Here is a 23659-nt window from a genome sequence, read left to right on the forward strand (position 1 = left end):
GGCACAGGCCACCCTTGTCCTTCTTGGGGACCAGAAAGTAGTGGGAATAACAACCACTCTCTACTTCCTGATCGGGAACATACTCGATGGCCCCCTTGGCCTGGAGGGCCGTGACTTCCAGACGGAGAAGAGCCAAATGATCCCCAGACATGCGGTGGTACCGAGGTGGCATGGCTGGAGGGGAGGACAGAAAGGGAAGCGAGTAACCTTGGCAGATTATCTGCAGCACCCACTTGTCCGACGTAATCACGCACCAGTGGGGGAGGTGGAGGTGAACCCTGCCACCCACTGGTGTGTGGTGCCCCCTGAAGCTCGGATTAGGAAGGTTTTGAGGCGGAAGCAGCGGGGGTGGAAGTGGACTGCCCCGCACGCTGGTTACCAGACCCACCCCTGCGGAACCCATGTCCGCGGCCTCGCTGAGGCTGGTTCTGCACAGGCTTGCTGGAAGAGAGCGTCTGGGTACCCCTGCCCTGGCCACAAAAGGAATGAAACCCCGTCGTGGCTGGGTTTTTCGAGGAAAGACCCAAAGACGTGGCTGTGGCACGAGAGTCTTTAAAGCGCTCCAGGGCATTGTCAGCCTTATCACCAAAGAGGCGGGAGCCATCGAAGGGCATGTCCATGAGTGAGCTCTGGACATCAGGGGAAGCCAGTGGAACGCAACCAGGCATGGCGCCGCAACGCTACCGTCGTGGAAATCGCCCTGCCCAACGAATCAGCGGTGTCCAAACCACACCTGATGGCAAACTTCGCCGCATCCTTGCCCTCTGCAACTGCCTGGACCTCCTCAGAGCACTGAGGCAGAACCTCCGCCACCGAATCCCACACTGCGTGGGATTAACGGCCCAATAAGCAGGCGGTATTAACCGATCTCAACCCCAACTGGCTGAGAACAACCTCTTGCCATATTGGTCCAGCCTCTTAGAGTCTTTATCTGGCGGAGCCGAGGGAAAGGCAATCTGCGATGTCGAGGCCTGACTGACCAGGCTCTCAGGCGTGGGGTGAGTGGTCAAGAGGGCGGGATCACCAGGCGCCGGGCGATGACGTCTAGCGACGTTCTTATCCACCGGCGCCCCCGAGGTCGGCCGCAACAAAGTACCCAAGAGGATTTCGGTAAGGGCCTCATTGAAAGGGAGCAGCAGCTCCGACGACGTAGACGCCGTCTGGAGCACCTCCGTAAGGAGGTTGGTCTTACGGGTCACCTTAGGGAGGTCGAGGTGGAGAGTCTCTGCAGCTCGACGCAGCACCATGGTGTAGGAAGCGCCCTCCTCTATAGTAGGTGGAGGCGAGGCAAACCCGAGTCAGAAGACACATCAAGTTCACCCGCATCTTGAAGGTCATCCACCCAATCCTGCTCTGAGTCACACTGCTGCGCAAGGGGGTCCTCGGAGCCGTCCCAGTCCTCATCCGGCTCCGGGGTAGAAGGAGCCGGTTGCGGCGGCAGGACCGGAGCCAGAGAGGGAGCCAACGGTGCCGGGAGCGGCGCTAGGAGCGGCGCCGGCCGGGGCCGAACCGGAGCCGCCTCCCAATGAGGATCCCAGGTCGGAACGAAATGGTCCGAGAACCTAGGTAGGGGCTGGAAAAACGGCACCCAGTGCGGCGCCTGTGGCGGAGCCAGAGGCGGCGCTGGGGCCGGAGGCAAGGGCAGCGCCGGAGGCAAGGGCAGCGCCGGGTCCGGAGCCAGCGGCATTGCACCTTGCGGCACCAGAGTCGCGGGCGCTGGATCCAGTGGCTCCGGGGCTGGCGCCAGAGGCGGTGCCGCCGGGTCAACAGGATCTGGACACGGAGCCACGGGGCCCGCCGGCGGGAGCCCGAGGCCTAAACAGGCGGTCCAAGGCAGAAAGAAACTCTTGCCGCTGTTCGGGAGTCACCGACGAACCTGGGTATAGCGGGTAGGCCGCGGGACTCCCAGGCTCCAGAGGAGCCGCAGGAGTGGAGCCCTGGTCCCCAATGTCCTCCTCCGGGGAGCGACAGGTGTACGTCGGAAATCGAACACAGTTCTTCGGCTTCTTCTTATGGCGTCGCTTACCGGAATCTGAAGGGAAAGACTTGGAGTCCGAGGAGCAACGGCTGAGGTCCCACGAGCGGTCCCGTGAACGGCCCCTAGACCCGAGAGCGGCGGCGGGGGAGTGCCGGACCTCCAGCCACTTCCGGCGCCACTGCTGTAATGCCTTCGGGGCCATGGCACGGCAGACCCAACAATCCCATGCGTCGTGGTCGTTCTCCAGGCAGTAGAGGCAAACATCGTAGGGGTCCGCCACCGACATATTACGGTGGCACGACCCACAAGACTTAAAGCCGGGCATCCATACGTGCACCAGGAGACAAGAGAAGGAGACAAAAAATTCTCAAAAAGTGGTCAAAAAATGACCGAGGTACGTGCTCAATCCGCATCTGCGCTTTCGGCATGGAAAAAGAAAGAACTGATGTCAGCGCGCATGGGTGGCGCCTAAGTAGCCTCCGTGACGTCATCCCGACGCGCATGATGCCGGTGATGGGCGTGGAGCCGCACCGCGCCACCTACTGGCACGCAGGGGTACTGCTAAGCAGAAAACTTTCCAGATCCAGTCTGACGCCTGGGGATTATTCTAAGGTAAGGAATCTATCACTAACGTGTCTCTTTCAGATATATAAACATAATACTGAGTTAAAGTAATACTTGAATTACTACAGTGTTAATTTTATGGTACAGAATAACATTTGTTAAGTTCTGGATCCAGAATCTGGAGACACAACTTACCAACAGGTAATATTTTCTTGCATTCACTCAACTAACTGTGACTGACCATGTTACTTTGTTCAAATAAATTTGAATGTTCATGTGATATATATAAACATAGGCAATAATAATTCCTTTAAAGATCAACGATGCCTTCTCTGTTTCAACAGTACCTGGTAATCATTGTTAATTTACCTTGTGCAAATTGTTGATCCTCAACTTCAGTGCAGACAGTGGGTAACAGAAACACCGCTCCATCAACCTGAAGGGTGTCTTGCAGAGACTCTTTACTGCCTTCTGTTGTATTTGGATGCACATTCATTATAGGTATACTGAATTGCTCACCATATAAAACATTCTGAACTGTAGATTGGGCTGATCGCCCCTCGATTTGTTTGTTGTGTGGTTTGAAGTCCATTTGCCCTGACAGTGACAAAGTACCAGTTTCAAAGCTTGACTGAGATGCATGGCCAAAGGGGCTACACCGAGGTTTTGCTTCCTCAGCATCAGAAACTAATCCCCCAATCTTAATGTGAGATTCGCTTGCATGACCATGTACGTTCCAACGTGGTCGCGATAACCCGACGTCAGACACATTTTCTCCAATTTTGATACTAGAATCGGATGCATGGCCATGTACACTCCATCGAGGCTGTGAAGGCACCACATCAGAAACGTTTTCACCAATTTTAATATTAGCTTGTGAGGCATGGCCATGAATATTCCATCTGGGTCTTGTGGGCTGTATATCTGAAGCATACTCTCCCACTTTGATATGGGCAGTGGAGACGTGACCATGTATATTCCAACGAGGCCTTCTTGGCTCAACTGATGAATTATATTCCCCGACCTTAATATGGGAATCCGAGGCATGCCCATGTTTATTTGAATGTGGCTGTGAAATGTCTATATTTGGCACATACTCTCCTATATTTATGCTGGCATCAGAAGCATGACCATGAATGTTCCATCGAGGTCTTACTGATGGCACGTCAGACACATTTTCACCAATTTGTATGTGTCCCTGTGGCGCTTGTGCAATCACAGGTCTAATGACTGTATTAAAATCATAGTCTTCAGTGTCTCCTTTTAAAGGCTGGGAAAGATCTGACCCAATGTCTTGTAAAGCTTCATCTACTGCTGAATTATGTACAGTTGTGGTTGTGGGTTGCAACGCCGACTTTGGCAAGAAATCTTCAATACTCACATCAAGCAAACACATATTTGATAAAGTAGTCACAGCTTTGTAAGATGGACTTTGGTTTACGTTTTGTGGACCAGATTCTGGAGACTCAATAGTGTTACTTGAGTCCAGAAAAATCAACGGTTCATCAGAAGTACCACCTCTTTCCAGAGCAATTGCAATCTTTGAATTGTCCTTGCATTTGTTGTCCCCAGTTAATTGGTTTTCTGTAGAAGAAAGCTAAAATACAAAGAATGTGTTAGCAGGATGGAGTGTTTTATGTCAAAAAAAGCATTCATGATTTATTTTCTAGAAAACATGAAATATATTTCCAGCTAGTGTTATTTCTGCTAGGAAGAATAGGAATTTCACTAACACATAGGCAAACGTGAGAGTTGAAATATGATATACAAAGAAAACCAGACAGTGTGCACTCCTTCTGGAGCGAAGATAAGAAACTAATTCTTTACAGCGCTTACGGGCCAGGTGGTAGATTTTTTTAATAAAATTGCCCCCGTGGCCTGTGGTATTTACATCGGGCTAGGTTCTGGTTCTCCTGGCGAACTTTGAAGTTTATCAGGATTTGTATAATAGTGTTTACAAGTGTTCTTTGAATATTCAATCAATGGACAAATGTGACAGTCAATTTTGTTCATCTGTTTATCGGTTTTCAATTTACGAAGTGAAAAACACAGCATCTGTAGACAAATCTCACATTGTCTTATGAAAGTCTACATAGTGTCCATGAGATAAATTGTAAGGCAACACAGGTAAGCTTATGGATCAACAGATACAATGTCTAGCAGAAAGGTTTACATAATAATAATATGGTTGCTAGGATATAAATGAACTCAATAGAAATGAGGTGCAATGCACATCCAACAGGATATTGACAAAGATAGTAGGATGTTATGTAAACAGAGGCGAACATTTCAGAATTAAGAGAAAAACAACAGATAAATGGAATAAAGAACAACAATAACAAAAACTCACTTGAACCCCTCCCCTTCCCCACACATAGCAACTGGCATCATTTTTCAACAAAAAATCTCATAAAAATGACCAGTATTTGCAGAGAACTCTCAGAGCAGGAATGAAGTGCATAGGCCAAGGCCATACATCCGGCTGTTGGTTCCTTAAACGTCTACCACCCTTTCCCCCGCCTACCATCGAATAGGTGAACCAGGAGCGGGCTGTGTGGCTGCCTGAAGGTCTGTCAGGATGGTGTTCCAGTTGGCCGCTATATGGTATTTATGAAGTCACAAATTGTCTTCCCTGTGTAAGGCAGTTCTCTCTGTCCTGGCCCATATAATCAGAAATTGCGTCCAGGCCACAAGGGCTAGAGGTCTGTGTGATGTTCATCTTCTGGTAATGAGGTGCTTTGCTTTTAAAAACCCAAGATCTAAGAACCGGGACGTGGCTTTGTGTTTTTATCTCTATGATAGAGACCTTGGAGGCACACCTCGCATGTGTGTAATATAGGATGCTCTGTGCAAACAGAGAGGAAGGATATGACTCCCTGCCAATACTAATGGAGGTAGTGACATCTAAACCTTGTTACATGTGTGGCCCTCAGTTTCAATAGCACTAAGTGCCTCACAGCCAGATCCGTTGACCCTCAGCCCGCACATTTCCTTACATTTTGCTCATGCTGGCTTGCACTGATGTCTCGGTTAGCACAGATCTAGGGAGGATTATGTGAGTGTTGTGGGGCTGTAATTTTATTTCCCTTTAAGAGATGATTTCTACGTCAGGTAGAAAAGTGTTTTTTAGATTTAGGAGACAGGCTTATAGCCTCTATTCCCACAGCCGTCCAGGATCCATAAGGATCGAGCAGCCAATGACTTCTATTGCAATCTACTCCAGTCTCTCTCCAGCCTATTTTCCTTGCTATCAAGCTCCCGGGAACCAGGCCAGCTCAACACTCATTTTAGGGGCTGCAGTGTGGGGGATGTTCTTCCCAGTCTTGACTCCCTGGAGTCCGACCACAAATTCTAGCTCGATGTGAAACTTGGGGGTCTTTTGCTCAGGGGGGAATAAGATGGTGGATGAGAGGTGACAGGACCTAAAACTGAAACAGAGGAGTCCAGAAGTAAATGCAGGTTGGCCCAGTATAGCAGCTGGCCCAGGAAGTCCTCTGGCGCATGATGGGCATGTGAGCTCTGCAGGAGTAGAAGGGGAGATAAACGCCACAGTTAAGAGTGATTTCCAACATAGTGATGTGCTGTTTCACCATGCAGGGAGCCTGGCCAGATGTGAGACTTGATGCTGGTCATATAACCAACTCATGAAATACATTGTGTTGAAGGGTTTTCCATTAGGCCACAAAAGCACCTCCCCCATCATTTCTGCTAGCTACAATGTTATTGGCGGTTCCGCAACTGCCAAGGAGAGCCACCAGGGGCTACACAAGTGTCTGTAGGTGGAAAACACATGTATTGTTACACTCAGGTAGGAGACAGGAGCAAAGGGACTGAGGTAGAGAGAGGAATTACGAAACTGGTGGAGGACGAGAGGATGGAAAGAGAGAAAGAAAGACAAAAGAGGATATCCAAGAGTGGGTAAGAGATGATGGGAAGTGATTTTGAAAGGCCAGAAAGGGAGGATGGTGGGTGAGGCAACAGGAGACTGAATACAGGTTGATGATTGGGTGGGGGAGATGGAGATGGGAAAAGAGTAATGAAGACTACGTGGCAGGGAGAGAGAGGGCCCAGTGGAAAGGAGGGAGGAAAATAATGGAGAGGAGTAGAATTATTTTGTGGGGAAAGGTAATGAGGATAAGGAGGAGGAGTCCTAACAGACTGGCTAAATGGAGAAGTATACAATTCACAACAAACACACTATTTAAGAGAATAGGGCATTTTTGGACCTGTGTGTTTTGCTGTCAGTTGGTTTAAATATTTCTTGAGGCGGAGGGAGAGCCCAATGTCACTTTATTGAAAACGAGGACGCAGACACCCCTGTTCAACCCCAGCATCTCTTTGCACTGTAGACTCAAGGCAACAATGCATAGTGAATGTGTGCATGTTCCTTCATGTTGATGCAAGACAAATGTCTGCTAATGACACACCAATGAACAAAGCTTTTGAAGTTTAATACACTTCTGGTTGAGTACGATGAGATTCTGGTTTCTAAAGGATGACCTACTTAATTGTGACAGTACGTAATTTGGGTGTTTTTCTTTTCCATCCAGGCATTATAGGACTTTTCTGGTGGCCTGCGCTTGTCACAGTGTAGCAGGCACACAATATCCTATTGTCATAAAAAGTTAACCACATGATATAAAGAGCTCCATGGCTGATGAAGCAGGAACAAGAGGAGTAACAAGAGGACTGAAAGACTGCTGAACATGGGGGCCTCCTACATTGGAAGGCAGGAACTTCTCCTTGGACCCAGATTTGGGACGGGGCTGAAGGATGGTGGCGATAGGTTCTCTGTTGGCAACATAAGACCATGCTCCTATTTCATCTTTTTTAAGCTGCTGAATAACTGGGATTCATGAGATCCCTATGCTGCATCCTGCTCCTACCAGGCACCACATGGATTTGCTGCTTGTACCTCCTTTCTTTATTGGTTGCCCTCTTCATTCTTTCTTCCCAGCTGCAAATTGCCATCCCTCCTTGCTCCTGACTGCACTGCCTAAGGAGGCCTAGACCTGTTTCATCTGTTCCAGAGCTGGGGATGGATGAGATTACAGGGCTGCATAGATGATGGATGCCACTCACACCTTGGAGTGGTTCATTGTCTCTGTTGGAACATGCCTTGTCCTGTGTTGTCCCCGACAAGCTTCTTACTGAGACCCATTCTTCTGATTCTTGCAATCAGGACACCACTGGAAAATCTGAAGGTTGATTCTAAAGGAGACCTGAGTTGTACCTTAAGATAAGACGTCCTCTAACCTTCAAGCTAGCATAATTACCTAATTGCTTGGTTGCTGCCCTATTTTCATTGGGACCAACTAGTCCATCCTTCATGGGCGGTATAGTTCCCCAACAATAGTGAAGCCTAATGATGATTGATAAACCTTTGAACACCATAATTTTTTTTTCAAGCAATATATGGGGATAGGTAGGTGTTTTAGAGAGTTGTGAGCCATTTATAATTAGAGGTTTTGGAGCACACTTTTGGATCTGAAGACTCCTGGTCTCAGAGGGTTTAAGCTGATTATGGCTGAATCCATCACCAATTCAGGCAGGGATTTTATGAGGGAGCAAGATAGTTGGGCACCTGACTTTGGAGATAAGACAGTGAGATGGTCAGATTCCACTACACTATTGTATAGATGGTGCGCACTGGGTTTGGCCTAGTATGGAAGCTTATGTGGGTAGTGAGGCTGGCCGACAGAACTTGTTCTGTTTCTGCATGCTAAGAATCACATTGCTTCACCTTATGCATTTTCTCACAAAGATGTCTACTTTGCTTCTCTAACACAAATAGGTCTATTCACCCTCCAGGAGGTTGTGCCTTACGTAAAACATACTTATACAGCACCTCTGGTTTAGAGGTGAGCTATTTATCATTGATTGTACAAAACAAACCCAAGACTCATCATAAAACTCAATCAGCAATCTACATGCAGTATTTAACAATTTAAAACACGCATCTAACAAATCTTCGGTATAATATATTTGGGCAGATATCCCAAAGCATGTTATGTCCAACAACACCACACACCATTGTTGGCATTTCACCTCCAAATAGTACATACAACGCTCCAATGCCACTTAGAACCTGATTTAGAGATTTGTGGATGGGTGTTCTGCTTGGGTCTTCGGATCAGATAGAACCCGCTCAACAGAGCCTCTCTAACCCAAACCAGAACGTTACCCCCTCCCTAGGGCCTATTTACACCTAAATAACCACATATATGTACCACCTAAGGACAGGGAATTCCTACTATATATACCAAGACCTACAAGTCACAGCCTCGCGGTCCCAAACGGACCCAGGACTTCCTGCCCAGACGGCAGCCACAGACTTCCTGCCCAGACGGCAGTCACAGCCTCGCGGTCCCAAACGGACCCAGGACTTCCTGCCCAGACGGCAGCCACAGACTTCCTGCCCAGACGGCAGTCACAGCCTCGCGGTCCCAAACGGACCCAGGACTTCCTGCCCAGACGGCAGCCACAGCCTCGCGGTCCCAAACGGACCCAGGACTTCCTGCCCAGACGGCAGCCACAGCCTCGCGGTCCCAAACGGACCCAGGACTTCCTGCCCAGACGGCAGCCACAGCCTCGCGGTCCCAAACGGACCCAGGACTTCCTGCCCAGACGGCAGCCACAGCCTCGCGGTCCCAAACGGACCCAGGACTTCCTGCCCAGACGGCAGCCACAGCCTCGCGGTCCCAAACGGACCCAGGACTTCCTGCCCAGACGGCAGCCTTAGCACGAGTTCATCCTATAATTACCACGACACGAATCAGTGTTACTATATATCAGATCACACAAAGACAGCTAGTTGAGCACAACTTGTTCCCCAGTTCGAAGGGCTCCTTTCTCCCTTATTCAGTTACCACCTACCTGATCAGGATTAACATCTGTTCATGTCAAGTCACAGCTGACTAGAAGAATAGGTTACCCTCTTACACAAGAACACGTAGCACATATTGCTTTACTACAAACTGAATACTTTATTTAGTTATTACATGCACACTCACGGAACATAATACATATCACATAACCTGCAAAGAAAAGTGAAAGATTAAGTTGTACACTCTAATAGTAAGGGGTTGACATCACCTTGGTCGTATGTAGCCTGCACTCAATGGTCATCTAGGTTCCCTTCTCGTCTGCGCCTCGGCTTCGCCTGGAAGTCACACCTCCGCAATCACGGGTTTACTCCCGTCTCCCTCTCCGAGTCACTGGGACCTCTTCCTCATCGGCTACTCTCTTCTCTTTGGAATATCTATTTCTCGGTTTTTCTCCACCTCCAAGTTTGTCATCTGTCTTCCCTGGAATAAGTAGCAGCTTTACTACTAACGGCCAGGTGCCGCCTATGGACTAGAAGCAAGTGCCAGTATCTGCCTCAAACTTTCACTAATATAGACGTGTATTTCCTCATGGAAAATTCCAGCCCGTAACCTGCCGCCCACCAAATTCTTGTACCTCCCCGTGCCAAGGACACGTTCCCAGCCGGCCGGCCTGATGTAGTGTCTTCGGCATGAAGAAAAATACAATCCTTCGATAAGGGCCGGCCTGAACCGGTTCTCTCCAAGCGAATAACACCTCCTAACTAAAACACTGCCTATGACCTAGAAACATTCCAAGCTGCCAGAGCAGGAGGAAAGATGGAGTCTCTCCCGTTTAAGGCCTACCAGGCCTGAATTCAGCACGGCTCCATGAAATACCCTCACTACAGAACAGATTACCCCTAATGCTAACGAATCTATCCCCTAGGATATGTATGCAAACCCTGATCTATGGGGAAGAACACAGGATCATGTCGAAGTGCCTAATAGATAGGCTCTATACACTACTCTATCCCTTAGACTTTGAATGGAAAGAGACTGAAGTCACCTAAATCACCCTTCAACACAATAAGACCGAAAAAATCGAGCAGTACATTTCACCCTTGACTTCAGTCTATTATACATTCATTAAATGGAGCTAACATCTGTGGAAGAATAATATGAAACAAAGCTAACTGATCTATGTCTAGTACCAAGTGTGCAGAATTGAAGTAATGAAGGAATACACTGAATAAAGCAACAGATAGAAATCAAAACAGCAACAGCAATCAAAATACCACCTAAGATTTGGCGTAGCAAGTGTATATCAGGTAACCAATTAAAGAGCCAGTCAAACCAGCCCTGGTCAATGTGTTTTCTAACTTCTTCTGTTAAGTCACGCAACTTGTCGATGTGAGCACGAATGGATTGTGTATGGTCAGACAAGTTAAAACAACAGAGACCTTCAAAGTCCGAGCAATCATGTCCATGTTTAAGCAGGAGATAATCAATGGCTGCTCTATTTTGCAAAATGGCCCTACGTTCACCCTGGGCGTCTAATAGCATGTCAGACAAAATTGTAGGAGTATGATTAATAGATTTCACCATCCAGCAGGCCATTTTCCCAATAGATTTGGCATTATAAACCGCCAAAGCAGGAACACCAATAATTGAAACAGCTAAGCTAAGGTATTCAGACTTGGAATATAAATGCAAAGATGGGTCACAATCCTCCTGTAACATTACAGTATCTCGAAGCACACGAGAGTTGGCATTCGGATGCGATGCGAACATCAACAAACTGAGTCTCGTAATGGCACAAGGGCCTCCGGAAATGTTTGCAGGGACAAATGGCCAGGAAGTATTACCACATGAGAAAAGCCATCCGGCAGGTAGTAACATCGTGCGATAGTGACTGGGGGTAACTACCAAACTATTACAAGTCATATTGTTCTGAACTGAAACACATGTGGTCGGTGTCCTTTGAAAGCACAAAGTCCGTTCGTGGGTTGTAAACGAAGTGGCGCCTTTTAGTTTTAGGCGCAGACATTCAGAGATCGCACTAGGATTACACGTAAGAAAGAAGCACAAATCACCTTGTGTGATATTATAAGTAAGTATTTGGGACTGGATGGGGGTTTGCTCGTTCGGCAATTCAATACATAGGGGGCAATATACATGGGTAGCAAAATCACCCAGGAGAATATTGGGACGGGCCTTCGAGACATTAAAAATATGAGTTAAAGTTTCCAATGAGGCGGGGACAGCAACCAGGCAGGTCGCCAGAATGTCATGAACAGATCTCATCGGTGTCAAACAGAAGTGAGGGGCGTCAGTCACCCTCTTAGCCAGTGCGGTCCAAAAGTTTGATGATGAATCCCATGCGGCGAAGGAACGCAACACTCGGGTTCCCAGTTCATCCCGGGTTGATAGGATCCCTCCTTTCTCGTCGTACCAGTCCGAAAACAGTCCGGCTCCGACACATCCTGCAGCAACAATCCAAAGAATGATCTGAAAGAAAACCAAATACAGGCATTAATCATTCTCGTAAATAACATTTATCAGCCGGGACCGCTTCCCAGCTATCTTTCCCTGGTCTCATAACCAAAATGGTATTATCCTGACCGGTGGCAATGACCTCTGCTTGTTCAGGGGGATTCTTAGGCGACTGCACCCAAACTCTGGCCCCAGGATTATCCGTGGAGCCAAAACCTTTCTGGCCACGTACAGTTAGCAACGTTGGAGCAGTGCCTTTCATTAATACACCACTGAAAACAGGCATTATGAGTAATTGAGCCACTCGGTCAGTGCGATGTATCAGTAAGTCAACCTCACTGCTATTCAGCAGGAGCACCTCAATCTCTCCCTGATAATCACTGTCGATAATTCCTCCAAGCACCTGAATGCCTTTTACAGCCAGCCCCGATCTAGGGGCGATCAATCCGAAATTTCCAGGTGGTATCTGAACACCAACACCTGTCTCTATGATGACTCGATCTCTACTTTTTATAACAATGTCATCCATAGCATGCAAGTCTAAACCTGCCGACCCTGGGGTCGCTCTACATGGAGCCAAAGCTCCGGGAGTAATTTCCCAATACATCACAGTTTCTCTGATTTCATTAGGCATAGCCTCAGCATTCGGGGGAAACAAACGCATAAGTGGAGATTCAGCATTTAAAAAAGGACGATTATTCAAAATCAATAGTGCTTGGGGCAAAAAGTCTCGCCAATTTTTATACTTGTCATCCGTTAACTTACGCAGCTGGTCCTTTAGCAGGCCATTCAATCTCTCCACCAGGCCCGAGGCCTGTGGGTAGTAGGGGATATGGAATATCCATTCAATATTGTTTTCCGCACAGAATTCCTGTACCAATCTTCCACGAAAATGGGATGCATTGTCAGATTGAATTTGGAATGGCACACCATAGTACATCATAATTTTTTTTTTTTTTTTTGAAAAAGTTTTTATTGAGCAATAATTCGGTTACAAGTACGGGCCTACAACCACCCGGGCCGGCCGCTAGGTACAGAAGGAAATCTACACATATCAAGGCTACAATCAGTTCCCAGGGCACTGCCCCGCAGTGGCTCCAGATAGTTCTCGAGGAACAGGAAGCGTAAGTCCAACAATCACAAAGACAAAAGGACAAACAATAAAAAACATAAGGCGAGTTATGAGGGAAACCAGTGCGGGTCAGGCTCCCCCCGGGAAACTCCAGTCAGGACAATTGAGCAAACCGCTAAAGAGAGGAGTACCGGGAGGCCGGGGACGGAGGGGGGGGGGGGAGGGGGTCAAGGGAGATGAACGTCCATATGTAGTTGTTCCAAAAGGCGCCAGGAGCCGTCAAGGGTCAGGGGGACATGGCGATATCAGTATCTACCAGGGGGGGCGTACAGATGCCTCCGCGATACGCGTTCCATTGCCCCCAAATTCTACCCCATGCCCCCGGCTTGCCACGGGCCACATACACAGTCTTCTCCCTAAACATACACCAGTCCATATTCTCCTTCCATACTGACACGGTGGGCGGCCGTTGAGCGCCCCAAAGTTGCGCTATGTCCCTCTTGGCAATCATGTTCCCTAGGGCCGCCCACCGAGTCTGAGCCGCGCTGTAGTCATTGGGCTCCCACACATTCAGGACACAGCGACGCACCTCCGGCAGCAGCACAACCCCAGTGACCTGTCCCATAACCGTGTGGACCCGGCGCCAGTAGTCCGCCACCTCGCGGCACTCCCAAAGGATATGAAGAAAGGTGGCGCTGAGCCCACAGCCTCGCTTACAGAGCCCGTCGCCGGAAAATCCCATCGAGACCAAGCGCGGACCCGTCACATACACCCGGTGGAGAATCTTGAGCTGTACCAACCGGAGACGAGCCGGAATGGCAACCTCCTTGGGGGACGACAGTGCAGACTGCCAATCTTCGTCGTCCAATTCCACCCCATCCCCAGTCCAAGCCTCCCGAAGGCGCACAAAAAGGTCCGCCCGGTGATTAATTAATTTTTTATAAATTAAAGAAATAGTACTATCAGGGACATGTCCGTCAAGTATGCGGTCCTCGAGGGGCGAGGAAACAGGGATCTTGGTCCCCTCCCCGAAGACCGAGAGCAGGGCGTGTCGAACCTGGGCGTAGCGGAAGAACTCCCTGTCGGTCAGCTCGTATTCGGCCTGGAGCACCGCGAAAGTCTTTACCGCGCCCTTGTGCCACAGGTCTCCCACTTTGCTGATACCAATCGTGTCCCACTGGTCAAACCCCTTCGTGGTCCACAAGCTGCCCAGGCGGTCGGAGGCAAACAAGGGAGTAGCACATGTTAATCGCTCACTCCAGCCCATGGCCGCAGTGGCAGCCCTCCAGGTCCGCACCGCAATCTTAGTAGGACCCGTAAGGGTCCGGCCAGCCAGGCGGGAATAAAGTGCCCTGTTGTAGTTCCCGCCGGGAAGCAGGAACTTGTCCATCTCATACGCCGGATTCAAGTCGGGCGCATACGTGGCGTGGTTAATGGCAGATAGCTGCGAGGCCCAATAGTACCTGCGAATGTCAGGAAGCGCGATGCCCCCGTCATACCAGGGGAGAATGAGCTTGGCAAGAGCAATACGCGCCCGCCCGTCCCACACCAGTCTCCTCTGCAGGCTCTCCACCTCCCGAAAGTAGGCCACTGGGATAACGTCGAAGGAGTTCTGGAGTGCATAGAGGAACCTGGGAAGGGACATCATTTTAAACAGCGCGGCCCGACCCAGCGGGGACAGGGGGAGCCTGCACCACCGGGCCGTGTCCTCCCGCAGTCGCCGAAGTGGACGCAGGAGATTCTGCTCATAGCGAGCCACCGGGTCCAGCGAAACGTATATCCCCAGGTACTTAAAGCCGCTCAGAGATATCTGAATCGGGAGCCGAGGCGGCAGGAGAGGAGGACCACCAGAGATGGGATAAACGCAGGATTTAGACCAATTGATCGTGAGACCCGAATTGTTCCCAAAGGAGGTCAGAACGTCAAAGAGGACGTTGAGTGACTGCCGCGGTGAGGTGAGATACAGGAGAATGTCGTCCGCATACAGCGAGACCCGATCTTCGAAGCCCGGGCCCCACCGGATCCCTCTAAGCGAGGGCTCCCAACGGAGCCAGGCAGCGAGTGGCTCCAGGGCGAGAGCAAAAAGCAACGGGGACAACGGGCACCCCTGCCTCGTGCCCCTGCCGAGGGCAAAGGGCCGAGAGACCCGCCCATTCACCACCACTTGAGCCATGGGTCCCGTGTAAAGGAGCCTCACCCAGCCAATAAATCCCTCTCCAAAGCCGAATTTATCCAAGACGGCCCAGAGGAATGGCCACTCAATAGTATCAAAGGCCATCGTGGCATCCAAAGAAACCAGCACGGCCGGTTCGGAGAGGAACTCCGCCCTGGCAAGGGCACCGTGAAGACGCCGCAAGTTAAGAGCGGTGTTGCGGTGCGGGATAAAGCCGCATTGGTCCGGATGAATAAGGTCGCACACGACACTCAACAATCGATTGGCCAGGACTTTCGCCAGGATTTTAGGCTCCGCATTGAGCAGTGAAATGGGCCGGTAAGAAGTACAGCGGTCTCGCGGCTTGCCCTCCTTGGGGATAACGACTATAGTGGCCAAGCGCTGGTCGGCCGGAAGGGAACCCGCCGCAAGAGAGTCGCGGAACATGCGGCTGAGGAAGGGCGCAAGCTTATCAGGACGCAATTTGTATAGTTCAATGGGCAGACCGTTAGGACCCATAGCCTTGCCCGAGCGAAGGGAACGGATCGCGGTCGCTATTTCATCCGACGACAAGGGAGCGTCCAGCCGCTCCCGGTCCTCAACGGACAGGCCGGGCAGAGCAATATCTCTCAGTAGGAGGCGAGAGTCATCCTCATCCCTGTCAGTCACCGGGGAGTACACCGCCCGGAGGTGGTCAGCGAAACATTCCACAATCTCATCCGGCTCAGTCACACACACACCATCCGCAGCACGCAACTCGGGGACCACACGATTCACTCTCTCCTTTTTGTCCAGCCACGCAATCAACTTTCCCGCCTTGTCCCCCGCGTCATACAATCGGCCCTGCTGCTCCCTATACATAGTTTTGGCCGCGTCAGTGACCAGGGACCTATATTCGAACTGTTTCAGGCTAAGGGCATGTAGCCCGTCCGGAGTAACATTCGCCTCCAAGGCCGACTCCAACCCCGAGATGTCAGTCTCCAGCTTCACCACCGCCTCGCTCCTAACCTTCTTGGCCACCACTATCTGGGCGAGGGCGTGTCCGCGTATCACAGTTTTAAAGGCTTCCCAAAGGGACAACGCAGACGACACCGACCCCTCGTTTTCACTGAAGTATTGGTCCATGGCCTTAACCAGGCTGTCACGAGTCGCAGGGTCCCGCAGGTACCAGGGGTTAATAGGAGCTATCCGCCCTGCGGACCGCGACCCGGTGTCAAAGAGAAGCCACAGCGGAGAATGGTCGGAGATACCACGCACCAGGTGTCTGACCTCTCGAATCCGACCAGTCTGCGCCGCGGGCATAAGGAAGTAGTCTAACCTGGAGAGACTCCCATGCGCCCCCGAATGAAAGGTGAACTGACACTGGGTCGGATGCATTAGTCTCCAACTATCCACCAAGCCGAAGGTCTCCAACATCCCACCCAGCCATGACTGGGCAGCGGGGAGGGTCCTCGGTGGGTGACGATCCAGTTCACCCGAAACCACAGAATTAAAGTCCCCGCCCATGAGCAGGAGGCCGTCCGGAAGGTCAAGCAGCATTCGACCCAAGTCAGTAAAGGTGGAGTTCTGGAGGCCCGGGGGGACGTAGACTGAAACCAGGGTAAGGGGCTGCCCCTCCCACCTCCCAATCAAACACACATAGCGCCCTCTGTCATCCGAGACTATCCTCGTGATCTCCACCGGAAGGGAGGTTCGCAGGAGAATGCCCACCCCCCTGGAGCCCGTTGTGAAACCAGAATGGGCTACGAGGCGGTATCCCCCCCTGTTCATCGCATGGCAGACATTGCCGACCAAGTGCGTCTCCTGGAGAAACACCACATCAGGAGTCACACGACGCAAATATTGCAGTACAACACCCCGCTTAATACGGTCCCCCAACCCATTGACGTTCCATGACATAAGCCTCAACCCGTCTCCCCCCATCCCCTCCAATAGATCAAGAGGCCCCCAGCCCGCAGCACGGTTCCCAAATATGGACAAAAATCAATACCTCGCCCTGTAAACAAAAAACACACAACAAAACAACCCCTCTTCCCCCCCAACCCCACCCCAAGTCCAACTCCCCCCACCCTGCACCCCTGCGGGCCAATGACCCCCCCCAACTTGCAGTGTGCCTGTCGCCCCCCTAACCCCATTCTACAAAAAGACCCCGGAGGAGGAAAGGGACCCGAACCCGCCCGCACCCCTCACGGGTCCTGGTAAGACACAGTATGCAAAAGAAGTAAGACCCAACTGTACAGTGCAAAACCGCAAAAGCAAGGACCAAATGTCAGTCTAAGGGGACCCGTCACCTGCGGTGCCCCCAGAGGGCCCGGGCCGGCCACCCCCGTCCGGCAGCGAGTCCAGCCAGTCACTTGCGGCCACAGGAGAGTCAAAAAAGGGCTGTCCGCTCTCCATGCTCCACTCGGAGTTTCGCCGGGTAGATCATCGAATACTTCAGGCCTAGCTCGCGGAGACGGCGCTTCACCCCTTGGAATCCCATCCGCTGTTTCTGGACCAGTTGCGTGAAGTCCGGATAAAAATTGATGGTCGAGTTCTCGTAGCGGACCGGGCCACGGGTCCGTGAAGCCTGCAGAATAGCGTCGCGGTCCCTGTAGTGGAACAGTTTAGCCACGATAGGCCTCGGGGGGGCCCCCGGCCGCGGCCGGCCGCCCGGAACTCGATGGGCCCGCTCCACGGCGAAGAATTTGCTTAGGCCAACCGGGGACAGCTGTTGCAGGATAAGTTCCTCGACCACGAGGTCCACCGGGCGGCCGTCGGAGGACTCCGGTACACCAATGATGCGGATGTTGTTGCGTCGGGCCCGTCCCTCGAAGTCCTCAAGCCGCCGGGCCATATGGTCGTTGACCACTCTAATGTCCCCAAGCGCGGCCCGCAGATCCGACACCTCCGCACCCAGGGTGGAGGTCCGTGTATCAAGGGCCTGGACCTTCTCGTTGGTTTTGGAGAGGTCGGCCCGAATCAGGGTGACATCGATCGCGACAGTGTCGATCTTACGGGCCAGGGCCTCATATTGCGTCGCGATGGTTTCCCTGAAGCCCTCGATGGCGCCCATAATGTCCTGCAGGGAAAGTTCCGCAGAGACGGTCGTGCCTCCCCCTGCAGCATCCGGGGAGAGGCCAGTAGCGCCAGGGGACCCCCTGCCCTGGGTGTAGCGGTCCATGTTGTTGCTCTGGACCGCTCCCCCGCGCAGAGAAGCCTTGGTCTTGCGCCCCTCCGGACCCCCTTTGCCCGCCATGCGAGCGCAGTCTCTCAATGGGACTTCCGATCAAGAGGTGTGCGGGCGCCAGCAAAAGGACCACAAACTGTCGATGTGGGGGTCGGAGGCGTTAGGCCCACCAGTAGCAGATGGAAGCAAGCCTCGGGCAGAGGCCCAGGAGGCACCTCGCCACCTTGAGCACGCACGCCAGCCGATCTCCTGAAGGCCAAAATCGAAACCGAAAGTGCTGACTCGGCAACTGGCACCGCGCTGAGGCCGCTGTTGTTCAATTGCAGCCCGGCCCCACGGGTCACCTTCACCCCGGCCACCTCCGTCGGGTGGGTCCCAAAAGTTCCGACGACGACAACTCAGGATTCCCAGGTCCGATTAGAGTTTTAAAAAGAGATATATGATCAGCTGGTCTTCATCTCCCAGATTCCATAAACCAAATCAGGATAGTCTCAGGATATATTCCGAGGAGCAGAAAGGGTCCGGGGAGCCCTGTGCTCACGCGACCATCTTAGATGCGCGCTAGGCTCCTCCCTAGTACATCATAATTAATTCTAATGTTTTAATGGTATTCAATTGGGTAGCTTGCTTACAGGGAAGGGCTACCAGTAGGCCACTGTATGTATCAACAATAGTGCAAACATATTGACAATTCCTACTCATGGGAAGTGGACCAATGTAATCGATCTGCCAAATTTGAGCGGGCAGTTTGCCGCGATGTAAATGACCTTTAACAATTTGGGGCACCTTACGCCGTCTGATATGCTGACAAACGGGGCAGTGTAAAATAAAATTTTTGATTAAATCTAAGGGAATATAAATTCCTCGATCAGCAGCCCACCTGCTAGTGGCCTTCTCTCCAAAATGTCCTGCCTTCTGGTGTGCCCATTTCGCCAATCCCGCAATATCAGAATCTTGCCTGTCCACCACTGCCTCAGCAATTTTAGACTTCTCATCTGCAATGTTATGAAAAAATTTGTCAAGAGAATCTATCGGGGTGTGAGCGTCCACATGGAAGATTGTAACAGTACTCTGTGGGAGCATCTCCCAAATTTCGTGCCATAACTCTTTTCCCCATAATTCTTTGGAATGTAACTTCCAATTATGGGAATGCCAAGTTGGCAACCAAACAGCCAGTCCATTGGCAGTAGACCAAGAATCAGTGAAAATATGACATGTACCAGGTAACTCTTGTTTCAAAACTTGGTAAACAGCGTAAATCTCGGCAAATTGGCTGCTTTTACCTTCACCAGTTGTGCTCAACAGTTTTTGTGTGATCGGATTATAGGACACCGCCTTCCAGTGCCGTGTCATCCCTATAAACCTCGCTGAACCATCAGTGAACCAAACATGGTTTCTTTCCGCTGCGGACAAATCATCAAAAGGCTTACCCCACTTGACAGGAGACTCCTGTGCTAAAGGTACGGAACATTCACTCTCAGTTTCAGTCGATGGCGCTCGCGCCACCTGCTCATGTAAAGAAGCAACTCCTTTCGGGCCCACACGTGCCCTGTCTTGTATGTACCACTTCCATTTAATCACACTTGCCTCTTGAGCGTGTCCAATTCGGTGAGTTTTCGGCGAACTCAGAACCCACTGCATGATAGGAATTTCCGGACGCAGAACTATATCATGTTTCAAAGTCAATTGCTCGGTATCCACCAGAGCCCAATAACAAGCAAGTAACTGTTTCTCAAAGGGTGTGTAACGCTCACCAGCATCAGGTAACTTTTTGGTCCAAAAACCTAACGGTACTTTACTCCTGCCTTGTTTCTGCCACAAACTCCAATTTGCATAAAGGCCCTGTACAGACACATTCAAATCCACGTCACCATCACGTACAGGCCATAAATCCAGAGCATGTTGAATTGCCTCTTTTGCCAGACTAAACGCATCTTGCTGTGGTTTATCCCATTCAAATGCATTCTTTTTACGCGTGACCCGGTACAAGGGGGCCAATATTTGACTCAAATGAGGAATATGCTGGCGCCAAAAGCCAAACAGACCAATGAAGCTCTGGGCTTCTTTCCTATTTCTAGGAACTGCAAAATCAAGAATCTTCTGTTTAACCTGAGGGATCACTTCACGGTGCCCTTCATGCCAATTAATACCCAAAAATTTTACAGCCTGAGACGGACCTTGCAATTTATCTGGGTTGATTTCCCAACCTTTCTCACGCAGGCACTCAATGACTCTGTCTAATTGGGTCTGGACTTCCTCTTGTGTTTCGCCTTGGATCAAAACATCATCAATATAATGACATATCTGAATTTGGGGATGAACCGGTACCTCAGCCAAATGCTCTGCCACCAGCCGGTGACATATCGTAGGACTATGCACATAGCCCTGGGGAAGACTTCTAAACGTCATCTGACGCCCGTTCCACGTAAAACTGAATTGTTCCTGACACTCTGGGGCAATCGGAATTGAAAAGAAAGCATTAGCAATATCAATGGACGCGTACCATGTACCTGGATGCTTTTGGATTCTCTCAATTAGTGTAATAACATCCGGTACTGCAACAGTCAAAGAGGGTGTGTGCTTGTTCAATTCTCGATAATCAACGGTCATGCGCCAAGAGTTATCACTCTTACGCACCGGCCAAACAGGATTATTCCAAGCAGAAGTAACTGGGGTTATGACTCCTGCATCCACTAACTCCTGAATAGTTGTACTAATCTCCTCATGACCACCTGGAATACGATACTGCTTCTGACAAACCACTTTTGTTGCATGGGGAACTTGTATGGGGGGCATTCTTAAACGACCAACCCGTATAGGTCTGGACGATATATAATGCGTTGTTCCAAATTGGTAACATCTGTCATCTAGATGCAAAGTCATTCCTCTCAAAATATCAATCCCAATTATGAATTCTAGAAGTGGCACTACTAGTACAGAATACTCTTTTCTAGGAATTCTACCTATTCTCATTTCAAGCAAAGTTTGAACTGCAGGGGTTTCTTTTCCACCTAATCCGGTAATAGTAAAAGGCTGACCTGTAAACTTCTTCGGTTTTCCATGAATAAGAGTGGCCTCCGCTCCTGTATCTACCAATGCTCGGGCCCTTTGGATATTACGATGTCTCCAATAAATGTCAATATCTACATAGGGTCTATTATCTCTGTGAGCCCATCTGTGTACCGGAGCTTGACCTCTTTCCTAATCATTCTTACTGCATTCTGTATACCAGGATAAATCAGGATAAAGACTCTCACGCTTCTTAGGTATCGGTACCTCCTGTTCATATCCATTCCCAGTACGGAACGGATTCGTATCTTCTGCATTGTACTGCGGGTTACGATCGACCAAACTGTGACGATCCTCTCTCCTCCTCAACTCAGGGGATTGATCCCTATCATCTCTACGTCTGCTGTAAACATAGTCAGTTCTCCCCCTTTCTCTTTCCCCCTCTCTCTCCCCGTCTCTCTCTCGACGGGGGGACACATCACGTGCAGAACGTCGATCATCACGACGAACAGAGCGCCCACGGCGGTCGTCATAACCGCTACCGTCAGAACCACCACGATCACACTCAGTGGTCCGAACACACCGGGCACCCTCCTTTCGATCCAAGCCACGTTTGCGAAACAACTCCCACAAACGAGCGGTAGTCTCACCATCAATGTCCTCCCTCCGCACACCATCAGCCAAAAGACCAGAAAAAATATCACGTCTAGTAAGTTTATTTTCACCAGGAGTACGAGTGTCAGGCCGGGACTGACGTTCAGGTTTAAACCACTCACCCAACTCACCGAGTTGGCGCACCGATTCCAAAACCGTAGATAACACGTTACCAGTCTGATTAATCAATAAAGTCATCATGACCTGCTTATAGGCAACAGGGGAAGATCGAATTATACGGTTCCGCACAGAAGATGTCAACGAACCATCAAGCAACCTGTCAGCAGTACCCAGAAAAATTGCCGTTTTCATCACCTCCTCTTTGAGACGTTGAGCAGCATCACGCAAAGTATACCACGGCTTGTCATTCACAGGCCAGTCAGATTCAGTAGGATATTTTACATTACAACCCTCAGTCGCCAATTGGAGTAAAGAAATCTGACCAACACCATTATAGTTACGAAAATGATCCTGCACAGTAGAATCCAAACTCAAGGAACAGAACTTTAAACAATCGCCAGTATCCAACATAATACCAGCAGCGCCCAGTTCATAAAGGCGCACCATCCATGTGAGCAAGGACTCACCAGCTCGCTGCCGAAATCGCTGCAAAATGTCACTAATTTCCTGCTGAGTAAAGTCTTCTAAACAGTCCAAAGAAATACCCTGCGGAGCATTGGGAGACTGCTGCAACTTCCGACGGAAAACTGGATGCGCAGAAACCGCGGGACGAGCATCACAAGGAGCCCGATCAGTACTCGTAGAGGGACAATCAGTGTAAGAAGCATTGATCCCACTCGAAGAACGAGCGTAATCACGGGGTGCACCATCAAAGGTGCGAGAAGCAGACTTACAATCATGGCGGGAGCGAGAAGACTCGCGCTTGGCAGACTCCTCACCCGAGGAACAAGAATCAGTCGAGTTCCAGATATTACCATCCCATTCATCAGGATTCCAATCCAGCCCGGCTGTCGCCACGACCAGACGCACCTTTCGCGTCGAAACCCGACCGCGCCTGTTCTTGTATTTATAACGAGCAATTCGCACAGCCGCCCGTTCGGCAATAGTTTGGTAAGTCTCAAGTTTATCAGCAAGCAACTTATTTTGACACCGCAACAAAGTATGAGAATTCTGAATCTCAACAAAGTGCGCTTCCACATCTTTAAGAGATATCTGTAACTTCAACAATCTCTCATGCAGAATCCTGTATGCAGACAAAAGAATCCAACCTCTGCGCCCCAAAATGGGAATCTCCTCACCCTTCGATACGGGTGCCTTCTGCAAACAAGCAATCACATTAGCCGGCTCTGCCAGCTCCAAAGAAGAATTCCAATTCTCACTCAAACCAGTAGAATCAGCCCACTCACGGGCCAAGGCTTCATAAGGCGTTGAATCCCATCCGGGAATATCAACGGGCAACTTAAAAGTAGATTTAGACCTTCTAGAAAACATCGTGAAAAAGAAAAAAAAAAGAAAAGAAGAAAAAGAAAAGAAGGAAGAAAAATAAAAACTATACACAGAAATATACAAAAATAAAATGCAAACAAAACCACGCACGCGTCGAAAGCAAACACAAGACAACTACAACGCACACAGGTTTCGTAAACGGTTCGTGACGCCAAATGTTCTGCTTGGGTCTTCGGATCAGATAGAACCCGCTCAACAGAGCCTCTCTAACCCAAACCAGAACGTTACCCCCTCCCTAGGGCCTATTTACACCTAAATAACCACATATATGTACCACCTAAGGACAGGGAATTCC

General features: G+C 50.2%; 1 protein-coding gene across 1 annotated transcript in view; it reads right to left on the reverse strand.

Annotated features, from left to right (window-relative positions):
* The window catches only part of TUBGCP6 (tubulin gamma complex component 6), a 492321-nt gene that overhangs the window by 194253 nt on the left and 274409 nt on the right, over positions 1 to 23659 (reverse strand). The window contains exon 17 of the mRNA XM_085653952.1: positions 2912 to 4139. Coding sequence (XP_085510078.1) covers positions 2912 to 4139 — 1228 coding nt within the window. The remainder of the gene's footprint in view (positions 1 to 2911; positions 4140 to 23659) is intronic.

Source organism: Triturus cristatus, chromosome 4_1 (assembly GCF_964204655.1).
Source record: "Triturus cristatus chromosome 4_1, aTriCri1.1, whole genome shotgun sequence".
Classification (NCBI taxonomy): Eukaryota; Metazoa; Chordata; class Amphibia; order Caudata; family Salamandridae; genus Triturus; species Triturus cristatus.